This window comes from Malus domestica, chromosome 15 (assembly GCF_042453785.1).
Source record: "Malus domestica chromosome 15, GDT2T_hap1".
Lineage (NCBI taxonomy): Eukaryota > Viridiplantae > Streptophyta > Magnoliopsida > Rosales > Rosaceae > Malus > Malus domestica.
The window spans coordinates 11,450,326-11,474,049 of NC_091675.1; the positions used below are offsets into that span (position 1 = coordinate 11,450,326).

Consider the following 23,724-nt stretch of genomic DNA (forward strand, 5'->3'; position numbering starts at 1 on the left):
AAGTAACTTATAGGGGGAAAGAAAATCTTCAATCATTTTAAAAAATAATAATTTCCAATTTTTAAAGCTAATAAGTGAAATTAAAATCAAAAAACAAAAAATAAACATAAATGTACATAACAGAATAATAACGTACAGAAACCGTTTCTCCTTTTTTGTAACAAATTATCAAATTAAGAGATCGTGCAAAACCCTTTTAATTAAAGCTCTCTAAAATAAATAATAAATACCCTTTGAGAATTAGAATTTTTGGAATCCAAAACAAATTGGAAAAAAACATAAATGGGAAAACACATAAAAAGCAATGCTTTGAGTTTGAACACATTGGCCATTGCTTCAGTCCTTTGGCTCTTTGCAGACCCCAAAACCCTCTCCTCCCTCTCGTTCTTCGTCTAAAACACACTTTCTCTCTAAAGCTCCCTCCTCTTCGATGGAAGACGACGACGAATTCGGAGATCTCTACACAGACGTTCTTCGACCCCTTGAATCGTCCCAACCATCATCATCATCATCTGCGCCGCAGCCCCACCAGTCCTCCGCCGCACCCCAATCTTTCCACCGTCCGATCGATGTCAACGTCCCCGACGAAGAGGACGAGATCCTTTTCGCAACTCCTCGCTCTAATCCCGCTGTTTCTCACCCGTCCAATTCCCAAACCCTAGCTCCCCCCGCCTCTGTTCCCACCAATTCGGCTAGAGATGGCGCTCCAGCTGGCGGGTCTAGGGTTTTGGAGGCTAGAGATGTCGAATTGCCGAAAATCAATTCCGTGGATTTGAATATTGGTGGAAAAGATTTGGATTTGATGGACAAGGATGTGAATTTCGACATCGAGGAGGCTAACAATGGAGCTGATGCTATGGGTTTGGACCCGGTGATTCCCGGGCTATCAGATACCTTTCCGGTCAGTGGTGCTGCGGTGAATATCGGAAACCCAGAAGGTTCAAGAAGAGATGGTGAGAGAGGCGAAGACGATTGGGACAGCGACGATAGCGACGACGATTTGCAGATAGTGTTGAATGATAACAACCACGGGGCTATGGCTATGGAGAGAGGTGGAATGGGCGGCGAAGATGAAGATGACGATGACGGGCTCGTTATTGTGGCTGATGGTGAGCCGAACCAGCCAATGGACGACCAAGAGTGGGGCGAAGAGAGCGCGCAGACAGTGGAAGGCGAGAGGAAGGAGATGGGTGAAGCCGGGAAGACAGGTGCCGGCAGCGTGGTTGTGCCCCCAAAAGTTGGGTATAGCAGTCATGGGTATCATCCATTTCATTCTCAGTTTAAGGTTAGTTTAGTTTTGATAATATGTTGATTAAAGTTGTGAACTTTATGTATTTGGGGTCTTTGTAAAGTCCCCATTCTATGATGAGAGATTAGAATTGTAACTTATGCTTTGTAACGATTTGTACAATGTGAATATATTGTTGATAATCCATTGAAGTGAAAATTTATAATTTGAATGTGTTTTCAGAATTCTGGTATTTACCTTGATAGACGATACTTGAAAACTTGAGGAAGTCACTGCAGTTTAGTGTAACTATTCAAGACAGAATCAAATCTGTTCATTTTCTCGGATAGTCTTTATCAAAAGATTTGAGTTTTAATTAGCTGGGTTTTACCGTCTTGATTAATGAGCTGGGTATTAACTTCTAAATAGGCTTAGCTGCGGGGGACAACTGAAGTGATACCCTCCTTTATAAATTTTAATTTTTCTTAGAAAAATTATTGATGACTAAACATGCTATTTACATTTACTCTTTTCGAGAAATATTGCTCCAATAGGCAATTCGTTGATCAATGCTTTTTGTCTAACAAACCTTTGCAACTCCAGTCCCCAGATTTCTTCACCATCATCAATCTTTGATTATCACGTGCGGCCACTTTAATGCTGATATGTAGAATTTAGGTTCCACGTGGTGGATTCTGTAGCGTTGCCTAGCTGAGGCACATTAACTACAGCGTGGCCTGTGGCACAATAATTACAAAGCTTAGTGATTGAGGAGTTACAATGATAGTTAACTATGGAGACATATCATTAACGGATTTCTGAATTTTCTTATGAAAATTTACTTCAAAGTTTTTGCAATTTATGAGATTTGTTTATACCCCAAGAACGTTAGACGTGTTATGTCCTCATTGCTCTCTAATGTCTGCCCTCTTCAATCTTGCTGTAGTAAACGGTGCAGTTATTAAGCTATTTTGCACGTTATATACATATTCTATTAACGAGTTCATAGTGAAACCTTCCCATATACAAAAGCACCTATTGCTTGAAACTCTGGTTGCTAGCAGTCTTGTACGCTGTGCATGTTGTTCCCACCACGTATAGTGAATAAGATCTTTCTAGAGTTGTTATTTGAATGTATTACCCATTGAAGAAGAATTTCCGTGCTTCTTTTATTCTAGAGTAGTGAATTTTCCAATCGTTAACTTGGAGAAGCATGATTGCTACTCATTCCTATAATGTAGGTTTTGTGATAGCACTTGACTCCTCTTTTCTTATAGACGACCATATCTCATTTTGTGATTTTGTATCTCATCTGCAACATAAGGAACAGTTTTCATGTTAGTAGTTTGTTAACGGTAATGCTCTATTTCTTACCTAAATATGGTTTCTTGTTATGCAGTATGTAAGACCTGGCGCTGTGCCAATGCCTGGGCCAACTACTTCTGGCCCTGGAGGAGTCCCAGGTCAAGTTCGTCCACTTTTAAACATGGGTCCTGTACCTGGCCGAGGTAGAGGTGACTGGAGACCAACGGGAATGAGAGATGGCACTCCTCTGCAGAAGAACTTTCATTCAGGCTTTGGTACGCCCGGCTGGGGCAACAATACGGGAGGTCGTGGTTTTGGTGGTGGACTGGAGTTCACACTTCCTTCACACAAGTAATCTTCGTTATTTTAGTTATCAATATACTTGGCTTCATTTTTTTAGTTCTATGATAGTGCCATACTGTCGTGTTTTGTTCTCCTTTTGTTTTGGGTTGGAAACATTTAGGGTTAGATATGTTAAAAGCATGCTGAAGTGAATACAATTTTTTTTTGTTTTGGACCTCTTTGATTTCTTCATTATTTATGTGTTACTAGAGTGCAATGGGCGATGCAGTTTCTGTGTATGCTCTATGCCTCCTGTCTGCGTTCTATTATTTTGAGTGTCGTGTGTTAGTGTAACCATTTGGTAAGTTGGTTTTGTTCACTATTGTTTTCTGGAACTGCTTATGTGTTGCAGGACCATATTTGATGTCGACATTGATGGTTTTGAGGAAAAACCTTGGAAATATCCTGGTGTTGATGCATCGGACTTTTTCAACTTTGGCTTAAATGAAGATAGCTGGAAAGATTATTGCAAACAGCTGGTAACAATAAACCCTAAAGCATTTTGTCTATTGTATGAGAGGGAAGGCTATAAGTGCCCCTATATTTTAAATTTGCAGGAACTGCTCCGCTTGGAGTCCACCATGCAAAGCAAAATTCGTGTTTACGAAAGTGGACGAACAGAACAGGTAATGAAGTGATTATGTACCTCTAGAAAACCCATTGGATTTTTCAGTTTTTAAATATTTATTCTTAGCAACCTTATATTGGTAAAAATTTAAAAGAGTAAAGTTTGCCTGTTACGGTCGTCATCACAGGAGTATGATCCAGATCTGCCCCCAGAGCTTGCAGCTGCAACTGGTATTCACGAACTGCCTCCTGAAAATGCAAACCCTGGGAAGTCAGATGTCCAAAGTGATTTAGTAAAAGGAACTGCTCGTCTGCGTCCTCCTATTGTACGTATAGCTGGTTTCATGAGGTCCTTTATTTTATTCTACTATAAAATGATGTCTTGCCTTTTATTTCATGTTGTTCATCCTCTTGATCTGTGCTTCTTGTACAATCTCCATAATACTGCTAGCCCTTGTTGACCTGATAAAGGGATATCCTAGTTTCCAAACTCATTAGCTAAATAAAGTCAAATAAAAAAAAGTTAGTGATCAAATCAACTTCTTGCCAGCCAACTGGAAGAGCAATACAGGTGGAAGGTGGTTTTGGTGAGCGTCTCCCCTCGATTGATACCCGACCACCTCGGGTTCGTGATTCAGATGCAATCATTGAGGTACTATTCGAAGCCATCATTTACTTTGCTGATCCTATTGTTGGAAGTTTTTATTGTATTTTTGGATGTGCAATATAAGTTAACTTCTTGCTATTCTGCAAACAGATTGTCTTGCAGGACTCTTTAGATGATGATTCCTCTGCAGGAAATGGTATCCCAGACGGAGCTGAAAATGATCACCCAAGAGAGGGTTTTGGTAGAGGTGAAGGACACCTTGCACAGGTTGAGAGTGAGTGCTTTGATGGTTTGCCCCAGGCTTCTAACGATCGAAAGAGGGAGTTGGTAGGAAGAAAAATGCCTTTCCACGATAACATACCAGAAGAAAAAGGAAACCTGCCCTTCCCTCCTGATGTGCCAGTCCCATATACTGGTTCTGGGGGTGAGACTCCTACTTATCAGGAAAGGTAATAAGACAACTTTTTGTTTGTCTTGTTGAAAATTATCACCCGTATAGACTTCTAAAATAGGATTATTTTTTAAAATAAAAATGACCTTGCAACATACTGATATGATATTCTGGGCCGGATAATACCAATTATGCCGCCAACTATAAGAGCACCAATCCCCTTTTTATTGTGGTTTCAAAAATAAAAACTGTTTAAAATCAATAGGATGTTCTCTCCGTTTGTAGTCAAATCTGGGAACCAGATAACAATGTCACGCGTCACTTCGTATTATAAGCTTTTATGGTGTTGAGCCATACAAAATTGATTTTTTTTACAGCTTTGGAGTCCAAACTTCATGAATGCCTTTTTAACTCTCTCCTTATGCATACAGGAAAACACAACTAAGAGCACGTGATGGATCTCCTCATGTGGCTCCTTGTCGAAATACAAGAGACAAGAAATACGTTGAAAATCAGAAGGAAGAATCAATTGAAAGCGTGGATGGTAAACGTAGTCCAGGGACATCATCACCTGTCACAAATAGGGCTGCACGTGAGTCAAGTGCTGAGTATAGAGATAGTGACCAAGATGAGCCTGTGCTGGCTGATGGAAGCTCTGAAATGGGAAAGGAGGAAACAGCTACGGTTGCTGAAAATGATGCCCTGCAAGATGGGGCTCCGAAGCATAAAAAATTAGTTTCAAGAGTCGAACATTCTGCTGACGAAGAGCTTGATGATGGAGAGGACTCGAAGGCTGCAAGAAGTAGTGACAACAGCAAAGCAAGATCAGGAAGCAGCAGGGATTATCAGAAGTGGAGGGATGGGGTCGAAGAGGAAGTCATTCAAGGACGTTCAATGCATATGGGGGGCATCAAGAGGCATCTTGATGAGAATGAACAGGGGTTCCAGAGGAAAAACCGTGATGGTAGACAGGAACCAGATAGAAGTCACGTGGTAGTAAAAGGGAGGGAAGGCTCTTATCCTTATAGGGACTGGGATCCTAGCTCTGCACATCAGTTGCAATTGAAAAATGATGGCCTTCATAGGCGAAAGGAGAGGGAGAATCTTGATGGAGCATGGCAACGGAGAGAAGATGATCCTTATAGCAGAAGGATCAGACCTGAAGAAACAAGGAAGAGAGAACGTGGTGATGAAATGGGATCCAGGCACAGGAGTAAGGGTCGAGAAAGTGACAGGAGTGACAAAGACGAACATCTGCAGTCAAGAAAACAGTTGGACAATGGCAGCTATAGGGCTTATCATGATAAGGATGTTGGTTCACGACCCAGGGAAAGAGAGGGTAGTTTGAAGGGCAGGTATGAACACGTGGAAGATTACCATGGCAAGAGAAGGAAAGATGAGGAATATATAAAGAGAGACCATATAGATAAAGAGGATTTTTTGCATGGCCACAGAGATAATACCACTCGCCGAAAGCGTGAAAGGGATGAAATTCTGGATCCGCGTAAGAGAGACGAGCAGCAGAGAGTTAGAGAAAATCTTGATGATCTGCACTCTGTTAGGCACAAAGATGACAGCTGGTCGCAAAGGGAGAGAGGTGACAGGCAAAGAGAGAGGGAGGAGTGGCCTAGGGTCAAACAATCCCATGAGGAAAATATACCCAAGCGTGAAAGAGATGAAGGACGAGTTGCTATAAGGGGTGGGCGTGGTGCAGAAGACAAAGCATGGGTTGGCCATACTAGGGCAAAGGAGGAGAACAAAGGCTCTGATAAGGAGCACCAATATAAGGAGACTCTGCGGCACAGTGAACCATCTAAAAGGAGAGATAGGGTTGAGGAAGAAAGCTCACATCATAGGGGACGTGACGATGTTCATGGACGTGGAAATCAAATAACTAATGACGAGAAAAGATCTGGAAAGGAGAGATCAAGTACTCGTAATGAGCGTGCTGACAACCAAAAGGTCCATGACAGAAAACATAAAGAAAGTTCAAGGAAGACTAAAGAATCTGAGATTGCTAATAACAGCACCACTTCCAAGAGACGTCAAGAAGATCAAAGTGGTCAGAATAAGGAGATGGTATGTTCTTGACATCAGTTCTCTTGTTTTGTTTTTCCCTCTTAATTCTTGTATTGTTTTTTTTTCCCTTGAAAAATAATGTATATAGGGTGCAATGCAAGCTTTATTTTGGAGTTCTTGTCAAATCCCAATTCTTTTTCTTTGTTATACCAATTAAATTTCAATATTAAATAGATTTTATATTCTGAGCATTTGCAAACTTGACTTTCACTGGTTTGGTCCTGTTCTCTTTCATGTTTCACATCTGGATTGTGGGTTCAGCTTTCCATTTCCTCTTTTACTTACAAGAGCTAAAATCAGGAGATTGTATTCATATCTTCTCCTACTTAGTGGCTGCTTCTGCGGGTTGAAATTTCACTCGAATAATGGGTATTTGGATGGTCAGCAATGACCGCATATTTAATGATTTGGTACACTTTGCTGAGACCAGTAGTAATGTTTTAGCTGCATTTGAGTTTCTATGCTAACTTTCCCTGTTCAAATGAGGTTTGTGCTTCAACCAGTGTAGGGTTGTAGTCGTACGGCAGGGTTTGGCTTATCCGCATCATGTGGCATACTGCAGTTGGATAAAGCACTAACAAGTAGAGCACCATTTATATTTCTAGTTGACAAGTTACCTCCTAATAATGGAATTTTCATGCAGAATTCTTGTTATTCATCATCAGTTTTTGTCCTTTGTACATGACCCTAGTTGATTAATGTAGAATGTTTCCTCTCTTTTGCCCCTCTAGGGCTTGAAAGGCACCCGTGTGCAAGCAACCGGTGAGGAAATCCCACCGCAGCGTCACTCTTCCAAAAGGCATAAAGAAGATGCTTCGTCTGATGATGAACAACAGGATTCAAAAAAGGGGCGCTCCAAATTGGAACGCTGGACAAGCCATAAGGAGAGGGATTTCAGTATCAACAATAAATCATCATTGAAGCTCAAAGAGCTTGATAGGATCAACAACAGAGGATCCTCAGATAACAGTAAAGTTCCAGAGGAATCTTCCAAGCCAGTTGAGGCTGTTGATAATCACCACTCAATGGCTGAGGAGAAAGATGCCGGTGATCAGGATATCAAGGACGCAGACACAAAACCATTGGAAGAGCGACACCTGGACACAGTCGAGAAGTTGAAGAAAAGAAGTGAGCGTTTCAAGCTTCCAATGCCAAGTGAAAAAGAACCAGTGGCAATAAAAAAGGTGGAGAGTGATGTGCTGCCTTCCACCAATAGCGAGACTCAAACTCAGACTCAGACTCCTGTTGAGTCGGAGATCAAACCAGAACGGCCAGCTAGGAAAAGAAGGTGGATCAGCAACTGAATCTGAAGATACGGAACTTAAGGTTATCTGGCTGAATCACTGTCGTTTGGGAGAAGTTATGCTTGGCCTGATTATTAAATTCAAACATCCCGGCGGTGCAAACATTGAACTTGTTTTTGCAATCATAGAAGCCCGTGTACCTCTGCTCTTCAGTAGTTATATCATCTTGTAACCATGCTGCCGCAGCATACTTATATTGTCTTTGTTTGTATATACTGGTGATTGTAACATTGAATTGGCCACTGATGGTGGCGCAGGATTGCTTTAGCAACTATTTCTAATTTTGATGCTCAGGTTTTATGTGGCATGCTCCGAGTGTCATCTACGGGACCTGGCAAATGCTGTTTACAGGATCCGTGTAGAAGCCGGGTGCCATCGGAAGCAAGCCTGACACTGGTGGAGCTTCACGGATGAAGATAACGAGATTGAAGAACCGGTGCGTGAAGAGATGGATTTCCACTGGTTGGAGATGTTAGAACTTATATCTGTATAGTGTAACTTGATTTAGCAGATCTTGATCCAAGTTTTCACCTTTTTGACACCTTTACTTTTGGTTTAAAGACAAGAAAAATGGTGGTGAGATTAATAGTACACACAACATTTGAAGCCCATTTGTATTTTTGGAACAAGGGAGTTTCAGAAACATCGGGTTACCAGAAAGTTAATGTAACAGCACAAGTGGAATGGTCATCTGTTTTATTAGTTATTCCATAAATCTCTTCTTTTACGTCTGTGTGAACTTGTGATATCAACAATTTTCCATCTTCTTCAACAAACTTGTGTATTAAACATCACCGCAAGCGGGTTGTAGCTCAAGCGAATAAAAGCATGTGTCTCCGTGTTTAGATATGATGTTTAATTTGTTATTTTCCAATCTCTTTTTGTAACCTACTACGATGATTTATATAGTTGCATCCTAAGAATTTGCCTATACCTATAAACTTTATTGCGACCGCATCTCAAACTAATATTATAGAAGAAGCAACTTTCCTGTGTTGTTTTTCAAATTACATCAAAGTATTTTTGATCAACTTCTCAACAACAACAAAAAAAGTAAACTCGTTACTCGAGTGCTGTTCTAGCCTAATAAATATTAGAGTGAAATTCGAAAAAAGAACACATTGCTCTAACAATCATAACTAAAATCCGGATATTACAAATGTAGAACACTTGGTCAGGAAAGCATATATGCATGACGTTGTATGATTTGATGGCCACTTAATGGGCCCACCAAAGCATGATCCAAACGTTAATTCGGGATGAGGATCCTCTCCTGAGTTACGGATGAGGATCCTCCTCATCAAGAGATGTGGACCGTTGGATTCATGTGGACCGTTGGATTCATCCAACGGCTACAAACAGGAAGGTCATTTTAAAGTTATAATAATTGTAGTTGTTGGATTTTCAACCAACAACCCACACCCTTTGATGAGGAGGATCTTCATGCTTAGCTCAGGAGAGGATCCTGGTCCATTAATTCGAATGTTTGAGGACGATGAATGATAATGATTAATACGGAACTGAGAGGTTTTTTAGTATGATAGGTACACGAAATGTTACATTATGTCTTTATACAAATAATAGAATATGTATATTAAAAAATTAATATTTTAAAAAATAAAATTTTCCATCCTTTTCATAAAAATACTTCCGCCGCAATAAAAAATTTCTCATACGGGACGTGCTCAGTAATAGACTACCAATCGACAAACTTAGACAGTAACATGCGCGCTGCAGTAGGCACCCTCGTCAAACGATATTGTACCTCACCAATGACACGCGGAGTATGAGAATCCTACGCTCCGGAACACCGTGCCATTCAGATCTGCAAGTAAAGCTATCAGTGAGATTTTGGGCATCTCTCTCTCCTCTCTCTTTAACCAATGGGGAAAAAACCCAGTTGGGTTCCTACAGTGGTTACGCAGGTGAGTCTGTGCTTTTGTCTCTACCTTGCTTTTCAGCTGGGTCAGCCTCGGCGCTCTGTCCGCCATGGCAGAAGTGAGACGAGGCCGCTGGATCTTTACTTCATCAGCGTCGGGGGAGGATTCCGGCCTCCAACCCGACAGACCCATCTTCTCAAACAGGTCACTTTCTTACTTTGCTTATTGGAATTTCAATGCTCCTTATTGGGAAACACGCATAAATACAACTTTTTACAAATCGCAAATAAAAAGTGTGACTTTTTCGATAAAGGGGCAGTCAAGCGTGTTTTATTGACATCCCTTTTAGTGGAAAAAGTGTTATTTTCATTAAAAATTTGTAGAAAGTTGTATCTATGTATTCGATTTCGTTCTTGTGGAGCACAACTTATTTGGGTTATAGTATTATAAAGCAAAGATCTTTTTCTAATTTTTAGAAAATATGAGGATATTCATTGGCTTCAAGTTTTGATGCATGTGAAATTCAAAACTGTGTTTGTTGAGCAACCAAAAGTAGCAGAATGTTATCTGTTTCGGTCGGAGTAAATCTTATGTCGTTTTTTTTTGTTGGAAGACTCTAAGAAAAGACCCTGGACCTAACGGAAGATGTGATAGAGAACTGAGCTCAATGGCGTTCTAGGATTCATATAACCGATTCCACTTAGTGGGAAAAGGCTTTGTTGTCGTTGTACAGTAAATACTATGTTCTTGTTTGCTGAGGAATCTTGTTTTCACCTTTGCCTTTGGTCGAATGCCGTCTGTTAAATGCGAGAAGCACATCTACTTGGGAGCAGCCTCTCCATAAATGGGGGTAAGGCTAGCCGACATTCACCTCTCCCAGACCCTGCGTAAAGCGGGAGCCTTGTGCACTGGGTACGACCTTATGTGCCAATGGGGTCCAAGAATTTAAGGCTTTTGGTAGAAATGTGTTGTCGGGTTTGATTCTTAGTATTAACCTTTGGCTTTGTGTTTCTTTGCTATGTGCCAATGTGTTGTCGGGACTGACAGTATTTACGTGGTTTAATTGTGGTTCTTCCTGTTGGTGAAGATGGAGAAGGTGGCAAAGAAGTACAAGGCAGAGTTTGTGGTGGACGTTAGCAATCTTGGGGAAGATGATCCGCTCATGCAGAATGTAAGGTTGTTCTTCTCTTCATGTACTTTTGTGCTGCAAAGCCTTTTTCGGAATTATTGAAGTGTGAAACTGGTAGCGTGAAAGAAAGAAATCGTAGGAATCATGATATAACAGGTCTAATTGTAAAGTATATCTTTGTACTTTACACGAATGGATAAAGTTGATAGATTGACATCGTGGAGAAATTGATAAAGGCTAAGAACATGTTCCTTTCTAAGGCTTCAACTGTTGGTAACAATGCTGGATATATTCACTTTACAGGGTACCCTGCATTTCTCATCACTGAAAGTTCCCTGGTACGCCGTCCTCAATGCAATATTTTACATAATGCTGTAATTTTTTTTCATCTCAGATTCAGCTGTGCTGTTTGCACCGCTGTTTTGATTTTTCTGGTTATTTTGCACTTGCAGGTACACCACCCGAGTTTCAGAAGGAAAAGGCAGAGGTTACTTCCAAAAGATGATTAAGTTACCTTACGAGAAGACCTTGGATGTCATTGTGGTGGATACTGGATTATTACAGGTATGTTCTAATTTGTTTTTCGGTTTAATCTATCCAATCATGTTTCACTTTAGCTTTCTATGTTTTTGTCTGTCTAATAACTCACTAGGTCCTTTGATTTTGAATTTTTTAACGTGAAGAATTTGACCGTGGGATCATTAAGCGAAGTTGGAAACAATCAGTTACATTGGCTGAGAAGGACACTGGAGACAACCGGTAGTAACTGGTAAAATTAATTATTGTATGGCCCTGCAGTATATGATTAACTTCGTCTGTTCTTCACTTTATGTTCTTACGTGCTAGCGATATTTCAGAAACACAACAAAGCTTGAAGAAATTGGAATGTTCATGGGTCATATTGTTTCTGTTTAGAAGTTACTGCAGTATTGGCAGTGCAACTCTGAAACTTTAGTTTTCCATTCTGATGCTTACATGAACTGGAATTGCTGTGGTATCTCAGATATGGCATCATCAAGTGGTAACTAATCTTCCAATCGCTAACTGGCTGTATTTTCATATAGGCGCATAGTCGTTGGATTTCATCCGCTGGCTATTTGTGAAGATGTTGAGGACAGAATGGAAGCAGAGCAAGTTTTCGATTCTCTACGAAGTACTTTTACAAAATTTGAAGTGGTATGAACAAAGAGTTCTATGTATTCACTAATACCATGTTTCTGCACCAGTTCCAAGTAAAATGCAAAATCCGTCTTCTAATAACTCACCCGCGTCTTATATTCTCCAGAATGCATACCTAAGTGGGCAGGGCTGCGCTAGCAGCACCGGATTAAGTAGTCTGAGCTACATCAGGAACCCGGGCAAAATGGCAGCACCCTCTGCCCGGTTGCGCATGAAATTGGAAGACGGGTTTCTTCTCCACAGAGTCAGCTCATTAGAGATTGTGAGCATTCATTTCTTTAGCTGTTTCATTACAAAGCTTTATTTGATAAAATTTGCAGTCCTTGCAATTTGTCCATCGAGTTCAACATATTCATTCTTCCGTTGTTCGGTTTTCAGGAAACCTACATTGTTACATCAGCTGGAGAAGTAGTGCATAAATCTATACTCCATCAGAGAGGAAAGGAGATCATGTAAATTGTAACATTCTTTTTGCAGAGACCATACATTTTTTTGACAATTGGATTACATCATTCACTTTTGCTTTCACTTCTTTTCAATGCTTCATGTAAAACCAAACCAAAAGGCAAAATTTTTGAGTTCCACCCAAGAAAAGGGAAACTTTTTGCAATGTGCTTTGAACTTAGTATCTTATTTCGATTTGCTTCTCGACTTTTAATTTGGTTATGAGCCCAAGTATTTAGCATGTCAATTTGGCATTGACAGTTAGATTTATCAATTTTCCATCCAAATTGAGTGTTTTTTACATCTATTCAAGTGTGGCCGAGGGCGCAAAAGATGATCAACTTGACAGTAGGGTGCAAATTGAAACATTTTAGAAAACTAGGAAGGGTTGTAGCTAAACTGAAAACTTGAGGGGTATTATTTTTTTGTCCATTCAAGTGGGAAAAACCGAAAGAAAATGCGAGTAACTTGACAATATGGGGCAAATTGGCACATTAAAGAAAATTGGGAGGCTTGTAACTAAATTGGAAGTAGATGGAGTAAATTGCAAGAAGTTCAGAAGTTGAGGCCTTGAGGGGCATTGGGCTGTTGTTATGAAATGACGCAAACACCCTCCAATACAGTCCAACATATAAGGGTAAAAAGGGAAAACAAAAAACCTAGAGGCAGTATAAATACGTAGGTTGCCCTCAAGATTAGGGCTTCAGTCACACTCCGATTAAAGAATGAGGCTCCGCTCCATGGAGGCCGGCGGTTGCCCGCCCCTCTCTGGACCTTTAGAGCCTGTGATTTCTCCCCCGACACCATCACCACCTTCACTACTACTACTACTCTCTCTCTCTCTCTCTCTCTCTCTCTCTCTCTCTCTATCTAGCTATCTATCTTTTTCTCTTTCTTTTTCTTGTGGGTTTTTATGCTCTGAGGCTGTGACGATGACGTTGTTTCGGAGTGTGAAGTCGGTGCATGGTGAAAGGTGACGGCTTTCGTGGCGGGGCAACCCGGAATGGCCTGTGAAATGACGGTTTTGTCCTCTTCACAGGCAACCGTGTTTTGGTTGCAGCCACGGTGGCTGCCTCCCTTTCCCCTGCCGCCTGACCAATATTAACCAATCCGAGCCTCCGCATTACCTTCTCTGAACCTGTTTCTATCGTCTTTTGTTTTTTTCAGTGAATTTTTTTTATAAAGGTGGCGTTTTTCTCTTCACCCATTTGCTATTACGCAGATTAATGGAAACCCAGCTGTTAAAAATTGGAAATTACAGGTTAATTGTGATTTGCGGACGAGAAAATAATTTGTATTTAACCAAGAGTTTTGGGTTCTCGAGATTATATATAAAAAGAAAAATCAATAGTTGTGAGCCCTAGCATTTTTCTTACTAAAATTAATGGGAAATTGATGACCATGACTAATATTACAACGATCCAATTTCTGATACAAAACGTTGTAAGACTCAAAACAGGCCACACTAGTACATGTCACGCAATTCATACCTTATTTTATAAGTCACTAGGCATGCCACATCATTCATATGTCATAGGACTTGAACACGCAAAATTTACACGAATCTGGATCCTCGTTGGGTCCTTATTTGTTAATTGTGTTCGTTCATTATAAATCTATGTTCGTTTATTTTTGTAAAATTGATTGCACGATATACGATAAATAGACACGATTTATGAATTTTCAGGATACTAACCAAAAGGATCCGAAGGGGATCCTGTTGGAATTTACCCCACACTATTGATACGTTTCAGGACTCGAGATATGCCACACTATCCATTGCAATAGCATGACGATTTTGATTGATGAGAAAGAATTATGAGTTAGCATGAAAGATGAAAACCACTTAAGCTGAAATTAACTTGTTAATAAGCGTTTAAAAACAAAAAAATTATTGTCAAATTTACGAGTGTAATCAAATTAGAATCGTTAATTTTCTAATTAAAAAGTTTAGAGGAAAAATCGTTAAGTGATAGTTTAAAGGAGAAATCCACAGTTTACTCCAAATACTAATGGCATCAAGAATACCACATCCCCCAGTGATTTCTTTTCACGCCGAACCAATGAACAGTTCATAAACTCAGACAGAAGAGGAACAATCCCACGCCGCCGCACCACACAGAGGAAAACAATCCCACGTCTCCGAAATTGGCACCTGCCTCCGCCGCCAAACCCGCTCAAACAAGGACTTCACCGTCAAATCGCTCCGAGTAAGCAATTTTTCGTGTTCGAATCATTTATATAATTCTATGGTTGAATGGAACAGTGGGTTCTTGTTAAATGTGGATTTTTGTGTTTGAATATGTTCATTTCGTCGGGGTGGTGATTTCAGTTGACCATTGGGGTTTTGCTGGTTTTGTAATTTGTATGCTTGGATTCGCAGAAAGCTGCGAGTGCTTTGTCGCATTTGGAACATGCTTCTTCGGCTGAAGCTTCCAAGAAGTTGGAGGCCCTGAGAGAAGCTAATGCGCATAGGGGTAAGGATGTCAGGCTTCTAATGGCCCCTTGTGCATAGCTTCACCATGTTTGATTTCACTGTGTACTCATCATTTGAATGATCCCATTTTGCTTCAGAACATTTTTAAACTCATTAGCGGCACGTTTGTGGAGCTAGCTGATATGGAGAGCACGCTTTAATCGTATGCGAATTGCACTTGGTTCTTGATGGTTCCGCATATTATTTGGATGCTATCTGAGCTCTGGGGATTAATACTAATTTGTTATGAACAGATGGTTATTTTCTTATCATTTGATATGAATAGGAGGAAAATAAGCTTACTCGTTGTTGATTTATGTTCTGTGACATACGAAATCAAATCATTTATGAAACTTATGCTATAGATTATTTCATCCCTTTTTCTTTTTCGGTTATAATCCAATACGGAAATGAATCATGTTTCTTTTTGTTTTATTAGTTGATTCATATGCTCATTTTCGATTGTTTCCTCAAGCTTTCGGTAACAGGAATTTTCTGATGACAGTTACCAGCTACTTCCTGCTTTGTCTACTGCTGGTTGGAACTTGGTTTGGCCAACGGGATTTTGAACATCGATCGAAATAATACACACTTCAGCAGAAGGCCTCTGCGTAGTTCCAGATTGGTTGTAATTTTTCTATTTCATACACCCCATTGATGTCTCTCAGAAAGCCTCTGCTTCCCCGTCTCCTTCTCAACAATGTCTCTTGCATGAGGAATGCCCAACAAATATTGAGACACGTAAATGCCTCGGTTCACGATGGTGGAGCACTTGTGCTGATGGGCACAAATGGCTCGGGCAAGACTACCTTCCTCCGTATGCGAGCAGGATTTTCTCGTCCTTCTGCTGGTCAGGTCCTGTGGAACGGGCACGACATCACTGACTCAGGAGTTTTCCACCAGTACAAGCTTCAACTTAACTGGCTCTCCCTTAAAGATGCGGTGAAAGAGAAGTTCACAGTTCTCGACAATGTTCAGTGGTTTGAAGTTCTCGAAGGCAAGGAAGGGAATTCACTGCCGGCTTTGGAGCTAATGGGGCTCGGGAGACTGGCAAAGGAGAAGGCGAGAATGCTTTCAATGGGACAGCGGAAAAGGCTGCAGCTCGCGAGGCTGCTGGCAATCGATAGGCCAATTTGGTTGCTTGACGAGCCTTCGGTTGCACTGGACACTGAGGGGACAAGGCTGCTCGAGTATATCATCGGAGAGCATAGGAAGAAAGGCGGGATGGTGATTGTGGCAACACATCTGCCAATTGACATTGAAGATGCGACGTATTTGAGGCTGCCTCCAAGGTTCCCGAGGAGGATGACTCTCGTAGATATGCTTGATCGTTCGGATTTTTGAATGTATACCTATTCCTTGTCATTGCAAAGAATGCAAGTATGCAACTATTTTTACATGTTTCTTTTGTTACGCATGCTGGGAATGTTTGATTTGCTTATCAATTTTTCCAAGGACCGGGCAGTATTTTATATGTCATAATACAATAAAAGAAATGATAATTTTTTCGTGTACCTCCACTCCACATATATTATGACACGCAGAGTAACTGATTGAATACCGGAAACTTTGAAAAATTTTCTCAAAAATTGAGGATGTTACATGAATTGAAAGTTTAGGGGGGATCGTGACGAAAAAAGTTTAGGGGCATTGAATTCAAATTGATAAGCCCCAAAGACAAAGTGAAACAAGTTCCAAAATTCAGAAATGGGATGTTCAATTCAAGGAGTGAAGTCATTGACATTCCCATAATGCCCCCCATCTTTTCAGGATATAACCATCGGGTCCTATAGTGTTCCCATGATGAGATTGACCAAAATACCCTCACTCAGTACGGACCAAATATAAACAACGGGGCCGGCCTGTGGCGCGGCGTCTAGGGTTTGAAGGCTCATTAGTTTAAGAATGAGGCTCTGCTGTCAGAGAGGCCGTTCCGGGTGTCCCTGAGGGTTGTTGCCGCCCTCTCTGCATGGCGGCGGAGCCGATGATTTCACACACCCGACCTTATGTTACTCGCACCCAAACAACCCTCTCTGCTCATCCTACTCTTCTTCCTTCATCATCAACATCATCATCATCATCATCATCATCAAATTCCCTGCTTCTGATTCTGTCTCTCTCTCTCTCTCTCTCTCTCTCTCTCTCTCAAAAACGAGGCGGTGATGATACTTTTAGCGACTATAAAACCAGGCGGCGGGAATGCGGAACAGGGTTCCTTGGCGGGGCGACTCGGTTGCTCTGTTCGGCGGTGGAAATGACTATACTGTCCTTTCATCCCGCCGGCAGCTGCCGTATTCGCAGCCACGGAACGCTGCATTTCCTTCCCTCTTTTTGTCTGAACAAAGGCGAATCTGAGCCTCGTCCTCTCCCTTTCTTAAATTTCTCTTCTTTTTTTTTTGTTGCTGAATTTCCCTATTTTCTTTAAATAATAAATGGGGTGTGATATCCGCATATTTTTTTTTTACTCTTCACACACCTATTTTCGGCCGTCGGATAGTATGAATTGAAGAAGATCAACGAATAGAAATTAACAAAATTTGGGGTGTATGGATAGCACATCCCTAATAAATATTTCGTTTTGAAAATCCGAATTTCCAGTTTTCTGCAGTGACGTTCGAATCTCCTACTTCTAAAGGATTAAAATTTGATATGAACTTGTGAATGGTATGAACGTACCATCAAATTAAATAAGTTGATCTTGTTAAGTGATAAAATAGTGAGACAAAGTCTGATTAGTATCGATTGTTAAGTGATAAAATAGTGAGACAAATTTTTTTTGAGATTTTTCAATCGAACCGGTTCAATAGGTTAAATTTTTTTGAGATTTTTCAATCGAAACCGGTTCGATTTGATTGATGATTAGTGGGAAAGAATTTGAATGAAAATGTAGCATGAACAAAATAAAATGAAGAATCATATCAATTAACTAGTCAGAAATAAATCCGTCTAATTTTCCAATATTTACTATACTATATGAGATGATGTTATGTATGTTACAGACTTGCGTAATATTAGATTAGTTCTCAGAAGCACTTAATTTGCCAGCAAAAGCACCATCATGGCAACTAGAGAAGCACACCAACTGGCCCCGTTTCCAAAAGCACTTGACTTTTCATCAGAAGGTGAAGGAGCAGGTGGAGATTTGGATTTCCCCGAGTCGGAGCTGGGACCGGAGCTGGAGTCCTTCTTCTTCACCACTTCCGGGAGTGGTGGGTCAACCACCTTCGAGGTTTGAAGCGCCTGGCTTGGTGCTTGTGCCGGAGACAATGCCTCGGGGGCGATCAGGCTCGACAGTGAACCTGGTTCAACTGGCAAGATTGCATATGGGACGTTGGCTTTGGGGTCCATATCAGTGCATGGGGATCCTGCAAATTCATGTCGAAAATTGTCGTCAGCTGTTTTTGTAATTCGGTTTGTTTAGCGTACATTAACGCATATCGAGTTCGAACACCTTCAAACGACTCATCAGATACGTCATGAAGTTATTTTCAGGTGTTCGTATTCAATAGGTTAAAATTCTGCTGTAGAAATAGGAGTCTACTTACTCATATACTTGCTGGCAGTTCCGGGGAAATCGGTGACAATGCCATCCACTTGGAACCCTTGAGCGTATGAAGCAATCTCCGTCATGGGGTCCGAGAAATAATCAAACATGAGACTGACAAACTCGTTCTTCATCCAGTGGGCATACACGGATATATTTGCAGCCTTCATTTCCTTGACAACGTTGGTCGTGCCAGAAATGAAGTAATCAGTGATCTTAACGATCGAATCCTTGGTGACGATTACTGCATCTGCGTACTTCTTGATCTCTGCTACAGACTCCTTGGGCGCATCGCTTATCTTCTCCTTGATGTTGAACACTCGTTTGTAGTTTTTCGAGTCTTTAAACTTGGACAGCACGGAGGTGTCATCCGATTTGATCAACACTTGCTGAGTGGATTGCTTGTCGAGTGTGGCATTGCTCAAGGCAGAGGATACAGTTCCCACAATGTCTAGGCCTGCCTTTGATGCTAGGTATGCAGCATTCTTAGAATACATTCGCGTTTTGTCAGTTTTTGCGCACAAACAAATAAATGTAAGAAGAGTTTGAGAATCAAAAGTTGAAAACGAATGAAATTTCTGGAATTAAACTTCACCTCAATGTTGATCAAAATTCCAGTAGCTGCATTTTTCTTTGCAAACTCCAGGAATTCTTTGAGGGTCACCAGTTTGCCCGCGTCCTTGTTAGCGGGGTTTCTGACTATTTTTTCTTTGGTTCCGTAGGGGCTCTGTATTTGTGCTGAAATAAACAGCCAAGTTGAAAACCCATTAGTACACTTAAGTGTCTCGTCACTAAATTCGTTTGGATTCTTCAACGTTGTTTGACCGTTAAATTTAGTATTGTAGGACGCACTCTAGAGGTTTTGTAATTTCAGAAGCTTACTATTTACTAGCAAGTAGCAACAACAAATTTTGGATTATAGAGGCTTACGTTTCAAGCTCTGAATATCGCTCCACGAGAGCTGGAAGGAGAAGACTCCGGCTTCTGCTTGAAGTTCGGGGATAGTATCACTCTTGGTCATGAATTGGCTCAACGCGTTAGTGCCCGAGTTGAGGTCTATAGTGTCTAAGCAGAAGGCTACTCCATCGCTTGACATTTGAACCGAGCAATCGATAATGTCAGCCCCATCTTCTACTGCCTGCTTGTAAGCAAGGTCTGTGCTGCCGGGATAGATTCCACTAGCTCCATTTCTAGTTATGATCAAAGGAAATCCTGCAAAATTCGAAAATTTTCTCAGGAATTTCCCTAACGATCGACCACATCACACGATTCACAATACAACGCCGTTTATGAATCTAATTAATTACCTTTCTTAGGCTTCGTGCCGTTCTTGTCCTGCGTAAAGCACGCTGCAGCACGAAAGCATTGGCAGGTTAACTAGGTTATAAAGTAAAACATTTGCTTGTAAAATTATGAATGTCTGATATGATATCTCACCGATGGCTTCTGATGCTGTAGGAGGGAAATCTGTAAGCACACCATCAACCGAAAACTGAGAGTTATCGACAAACTGCAGGTACTCAGATGTGGGATCGAAACTGTAGTTATAAGGGAGGATAACGTCATTGGCAAAACCGGAAGCATGCACTTCTAGCCCTTCTTTGTGAGCATCATTCACAAGCGTCGTGGCAGCTTCCAAGTAATTGTTTTTGTTTACAGGCCATATGTATTCTTTCGGGACAAGGATTCCAGCTGCAACTGACTTGATCATTCCGAGCTGCTTCACCAGTGCGCTGTACTTTTCCTTGGTTGTCGGTTCTGTTTCTTCGGGGTAAAGGAACTGGAAGATGAGCTTTGTCTTCATTTTGTTCACCTTTCCACCAATGGCTTTCAAGAATCCGATCTCGGGAGATGAGATGTAAGGTATCCGTGCGAATTTGACTGCCTTCTCGACAAATGATACCATGCTGATCTTGTGCTCGTTGTAAAATGAATCGTACTGCACGCGACGCAGAGAAAACATAACGTCGAAAAAAATGATTAGTGACTAGTGGAGAACAAACACCAGCTCTACAAATTAACTCAATGACAGTACAGATCAGGAGAGATACCGGCACGTTCAACCAGAATTTATTCGGTTTAGTTCCCAAAACATCTTCGACAGTAGAGATTGGCATCATACCATCGAACTGACTTGGTCGCGAATAAATGTTTTGAGTCACTGCAAAAGGAATTGAAGAACACAAATGTGAATGTGACTGTTTAATTGCAAACGTTCATGATTAGGCTAATTTGAGACTTACGCGACACGTTGGCTAACAACTCATCAGCTGTGAAATCCAACGCAAACCAGCCGCGAATATCCTTCCCGTTCACATTGTAAGTATTCTGGCCCTTAGGGAAGAACATTGATATGGTTGTTGTATTATCAAGCAGAATGTTCGACAGGCATATTCCGACGTTGTCTTTCGATAACTGAAGATTGCAGAAGAAGGCGGAGCCCGGCAAGCTAAGAGTCTTTGCCATATCGCTCGCGGGGATGCTGCCTTCCGGGAACAGCCCTGACAGCCCGCCACGCGCTATAACAAGAGGCTGTTGACCTGCAAATGTTTAGAAACAATTTCGTTCTGTTAACATAAATTATGAACTTAGTTTCTTGAGATGGTGAATTTCGTAGGTCCAAATCGTAGCCGAAAAGTGGTCATTACCGGTTAAAGTCTGCCATTTTTTCGGGGGAGGCCCCTGAGCCTGAGGTGCTGCATTCTGTGCTGCATTTGGAGGTTTTGCAGCTAAAGACGAGTGGATCAACAAGGAAATGAAAAGCAGACACCTTATCATCTCTTCTGCCCTGTCGCGATTTAAACAAATGGATCGATAACATGTCAGTACTTTTTCACATCCGAATTAACGTGTTACAAAACGTTCACATTTTTCATAATTAAATTTCCATTTAGTTGGACAAAAACACTATGTGGTTCACAATTATCTACAAAATCATAGATTTACATTCCAAAAAACATGAAAATCCATCTTTTGACTTAATATCATCAAACAAACAATCAATACGAACATTAACAACATCGGGAAAAAAACAAATAGAACTTACTTGTGGAGAGCGAACACTCCACGTCAAGTTTGTGCAAAACTATCAAGGGAATGGGGTGGAAAAGATAAAAGAAGGTGGTGGTGGTGGTAGGAAGGGGGGGGGGAAGAAAATTGAGAGATGAACAAAATTTACCCCCAAATTGCAGCTACAAAAAATTTACCTCCAAATAGGTGTTTAGGTGTCTTTTTTTACCATTTACTTTGCACACATTTGTCGCATTAATACCAGTCAAGGAATCACTATTTAAGGGCGTAGCCGGTTTTATTAGTTTTCTGGTCAAATCTGTGTATTTACTATTTTTGTAGAGTGACTGAGTTGGATCGCTGTAATTTTTGTTTTGCGGGAAACAAGGTATCTGTATTCTCTCACCTTAAAGCCTCAACCGTTTTTTTGAAACTCATGCGTTTTGCTAAATTTAGGCGTTTCTCAAACGATTTTATTTCGACATTTTTTTTATTAATTCAATGTTAATTACGTAATAAATTAATAGTGCTTAAGGGTTTAACGCGAGTGATATTCAAATAACGCCCCCCTTTTATAATTATCTCATCACGTAGCAATACGTAATTGATTAACTGATTTAAAATTAAATATATTATATTGTATGGTCGTACATAATTTTGCTACTCGTAACACCAAAAATAACTATTATATTAACTACAGTGAGAACCATGAAATGAAAGCTTGTACTGATATCTTCTACATAAAAATTATAGAGAGTTTACAAACAAACTCACTCTAAATCCTTCTAACAAACTCTTCTAATAGCTTTCATCAGCCAAATCAATCTCCACCATTCAATTATAAACGAATCTCCCTGAACATCTGTTAACACATTAGTCAAAACCAATCTCCACCATAGCAGCTTGGACAAATTTATAACTTATGCTAAGTACAACTATGCACATGAAAGAATCACATTATTTAAACAGAACTGTAAAGTTGCATGGATTTCTAATTTCGCTTTAAAATAGACGGAAAGCTACAAATGTGTGTTATACCAGTTAGCGGTCAAGATCACTTTTTATTTATTTATTTTTCAATCTTGAAAGCTTTTTTGCACCCTAGTTCGAAAGAAAATCACAAACGGCCACTATTATTTTGAACTGTTATTACATAAAGCTGTTATTACTACCATCAACATATAACATCCAAGCTTAAGTAACTATAAACGTTGTAAAATACTTGTAGCTCAAGTAGTAATAATATTTATCCACTCTTTCAATATCGTGTGTTTAAACTTCCCCTTAAGGCTTTGAACGTGAAATATGACGCCTACTAGTGTAGGATGAGGTTTAACATCTTATGAAAAAAAATTGATCAAGATAATTTTTGAACGGAACTATTATTAGCACTCTAAAATTTTTATTATATACTCCTTGTACGTGTATTTTTTTCTAATTATAGAAAGTTTAAAGTGCGAAATGAGATCTTAAGTGTGCAAATAAGCACATTCATATTGAAGCAAACATGGTACCTAACAAACTTTATCAATTCACATTTTTTTCGAAAAGGGGTTAATTGATGGCTTTGCTATGACAATCTACATTTTCGGGAGCGAAAAAGATTTACAGAACCATTTCAGCGTTCTCTAACCATCGTTATGTGATTCAATATCATAAAATGACGAATCCAGAATCTACAAAACGAACCTAAAATTCATTCCAACTAACTGGGCCACTCGTGATGGTTCAAAGTTCACATTTGTAAAACATAAGGAATTATATTATGTATACCTTGGAAAAAGAATAGGAAATTTTTATTTGATTTTGCCACTCGTAACACCAAAAATAACTATTATATTAACTACAGTGAGAACCATGAAATGAAAGTTGAACCAGATACATAAAAATTATAGAGAGTTTACAGACAAGCTTCTAACAAACTCTTCTAATAGCTTTCATCAACTAAATCAATCTCCACCATTCAATTATAAATAAATCTCCACTGAACATCTGTTAATACATTAGTTAAAACCAATATCCACCATGGCAACTTGGACAAATTGATAACTTATGCTAAAAGTACAACTATGCATATGAAAGAATCACATTATTTAAACAGAACTGTAAAGTTGCATGGATTTCTAATTTCACTTTAAAATAGACGGAAAGCTACTAACGTGTGTTATACCAATTAGCGTATGTTATACCAGTTAGCGGTCAAGATCACTTTTTATTTATTTATTTTTCAATCTCGAAAG

General features: G+C 40.1%; 4 protein-coding genes across 7 annotated transcripts; 3 read left to right on the plus strand and 1 right to left on the minus strand.

The window, feature by feature from the left end:
- Positions 1–144: 144 nt before the first annotated feature.
- Positions 145–8,550, plus strand: LOC103447129 (FIP1[V]-like protein). The gene is made up of 9 exons (XM_008386309.4): positions 145–1,285; positions 2,628–2,884; positions 3,228–3,354; positions 3,433–3,501; positions 3,631–3,768; positions 3,993–4,094; positions 4,200–4,498; positions 4,872–6,519; positions 7,251–8,550. Exons 1-9 carry the CDS (start codon positions 431–433, stop codon positions 7,821–7,823), a joined length of 4,068 nt encoding a protein of 1,355 aa, XP_008384531.3. The 5' UTR covers positions 145–430; the 3' UTR covers positions 7,824–8,550.
- Positions 8,551–9,536: 986 nt separating this feature from the next.
- LOC139192390 (uncharacterized) lies at positions 9,537–12,621 on the plus strand. Its single transcript, XM_070814455.1, has 8 exons — positions 9,537–9,907; positions 10,791–10,874; positions 11,136–11,170; positions 11,285–11,396; positions 11,516–11,601; positions 11,897–12,008; positions 12,118–12,273; positions 12,390–12,621. The coding sequence occupies exons 1-8, from the start codon at positions 9,707–9,709 to the stop codon at positions 12,465–12,467; spliced, it is 864 nt and encodes a 287-aa protein (XP_070670556.1). The 5' UTR covers positions 9,537–9,706; the 3' UTR covers positions 12,468–12,621.
- A 1,839-nt stretch (positions 12,622–14,460) lies between these two features.
- Positions 14,461–16,385, plus strand: LOC139192391 (ABC transporter I family member 1-like). 4 transcript variants are annotated; one of them, XM_070814457.1, is made up of 4 exons: positions 14,499–14,665; positions 14,839–14,932; positions 15,030–15,094; positions 15,437–16,385. In XM_070814457.1, the coding sequence occupies exon 4, from the start codon at positions 15,589–15,591 to the stop codon at positions 16,273–16,275; it is 687 nt and encodes a 228-aa protein (XP_070670558.1). In that variant the 5' UTR covers positions 14,499–14,665; positions 14,839–14,932; positions 15,030–15,094; positions 15,437–15,588; the 3' UTR covers positions 16,276–16,385. The 4 variants fall into 4 exon arrangements, 3 of the variants coding, with proteins under 3 accessions (XP_070670557.1, XP_070670558.1, XP_070670559.1); XM_070814456.1 differs by lacking the exon at positions 15,030–15,094 and having other exon boundaries at positions 14,461–14,665; XR_011576535.1 differs by lacking the exon at positions 15,437–16,385 and having other exon boundaries at positions 14,464–14,665; positions 15,030–15,248.
- A 1,447-nt stretch (positions 16,386–17,832) lies between these two features.
- Positions 17,833–21,662, minus strand: LOC103424889 (glycerophosphodiester phosphodiesterase GDPDL7-like). Its single transcript, XM_008362975.3, has 10 exons — positions 21,522–21,662; positions 21,124–21,263; positions 20,719–21,015; positions 20,527–20,636; positions 19,913–20,414; positions 19,783–19,824; positions 19,406–19,687; positions 19,071–19,213; positions 18,477–18,960; positions 17,833–18,296 (listed from the first exon to the last, which is right to left on the minus strand). The coding sequence occupies exons 2-10, from the start codon at positions 21,251–21,253 to the stop codon at positions 17,965–17,967; spliced, it is 2,322 nt and encodes a 773-aa protein (XP_008361197.3). The 5' UTR covers positions 21,254–21,263; positions 21,522–21,662; the 3' UTR covers positions 17,833–17,964.
- Between the last annotated feature and the right edge of the window lie 2,062 nt (positions 21,663–23,724).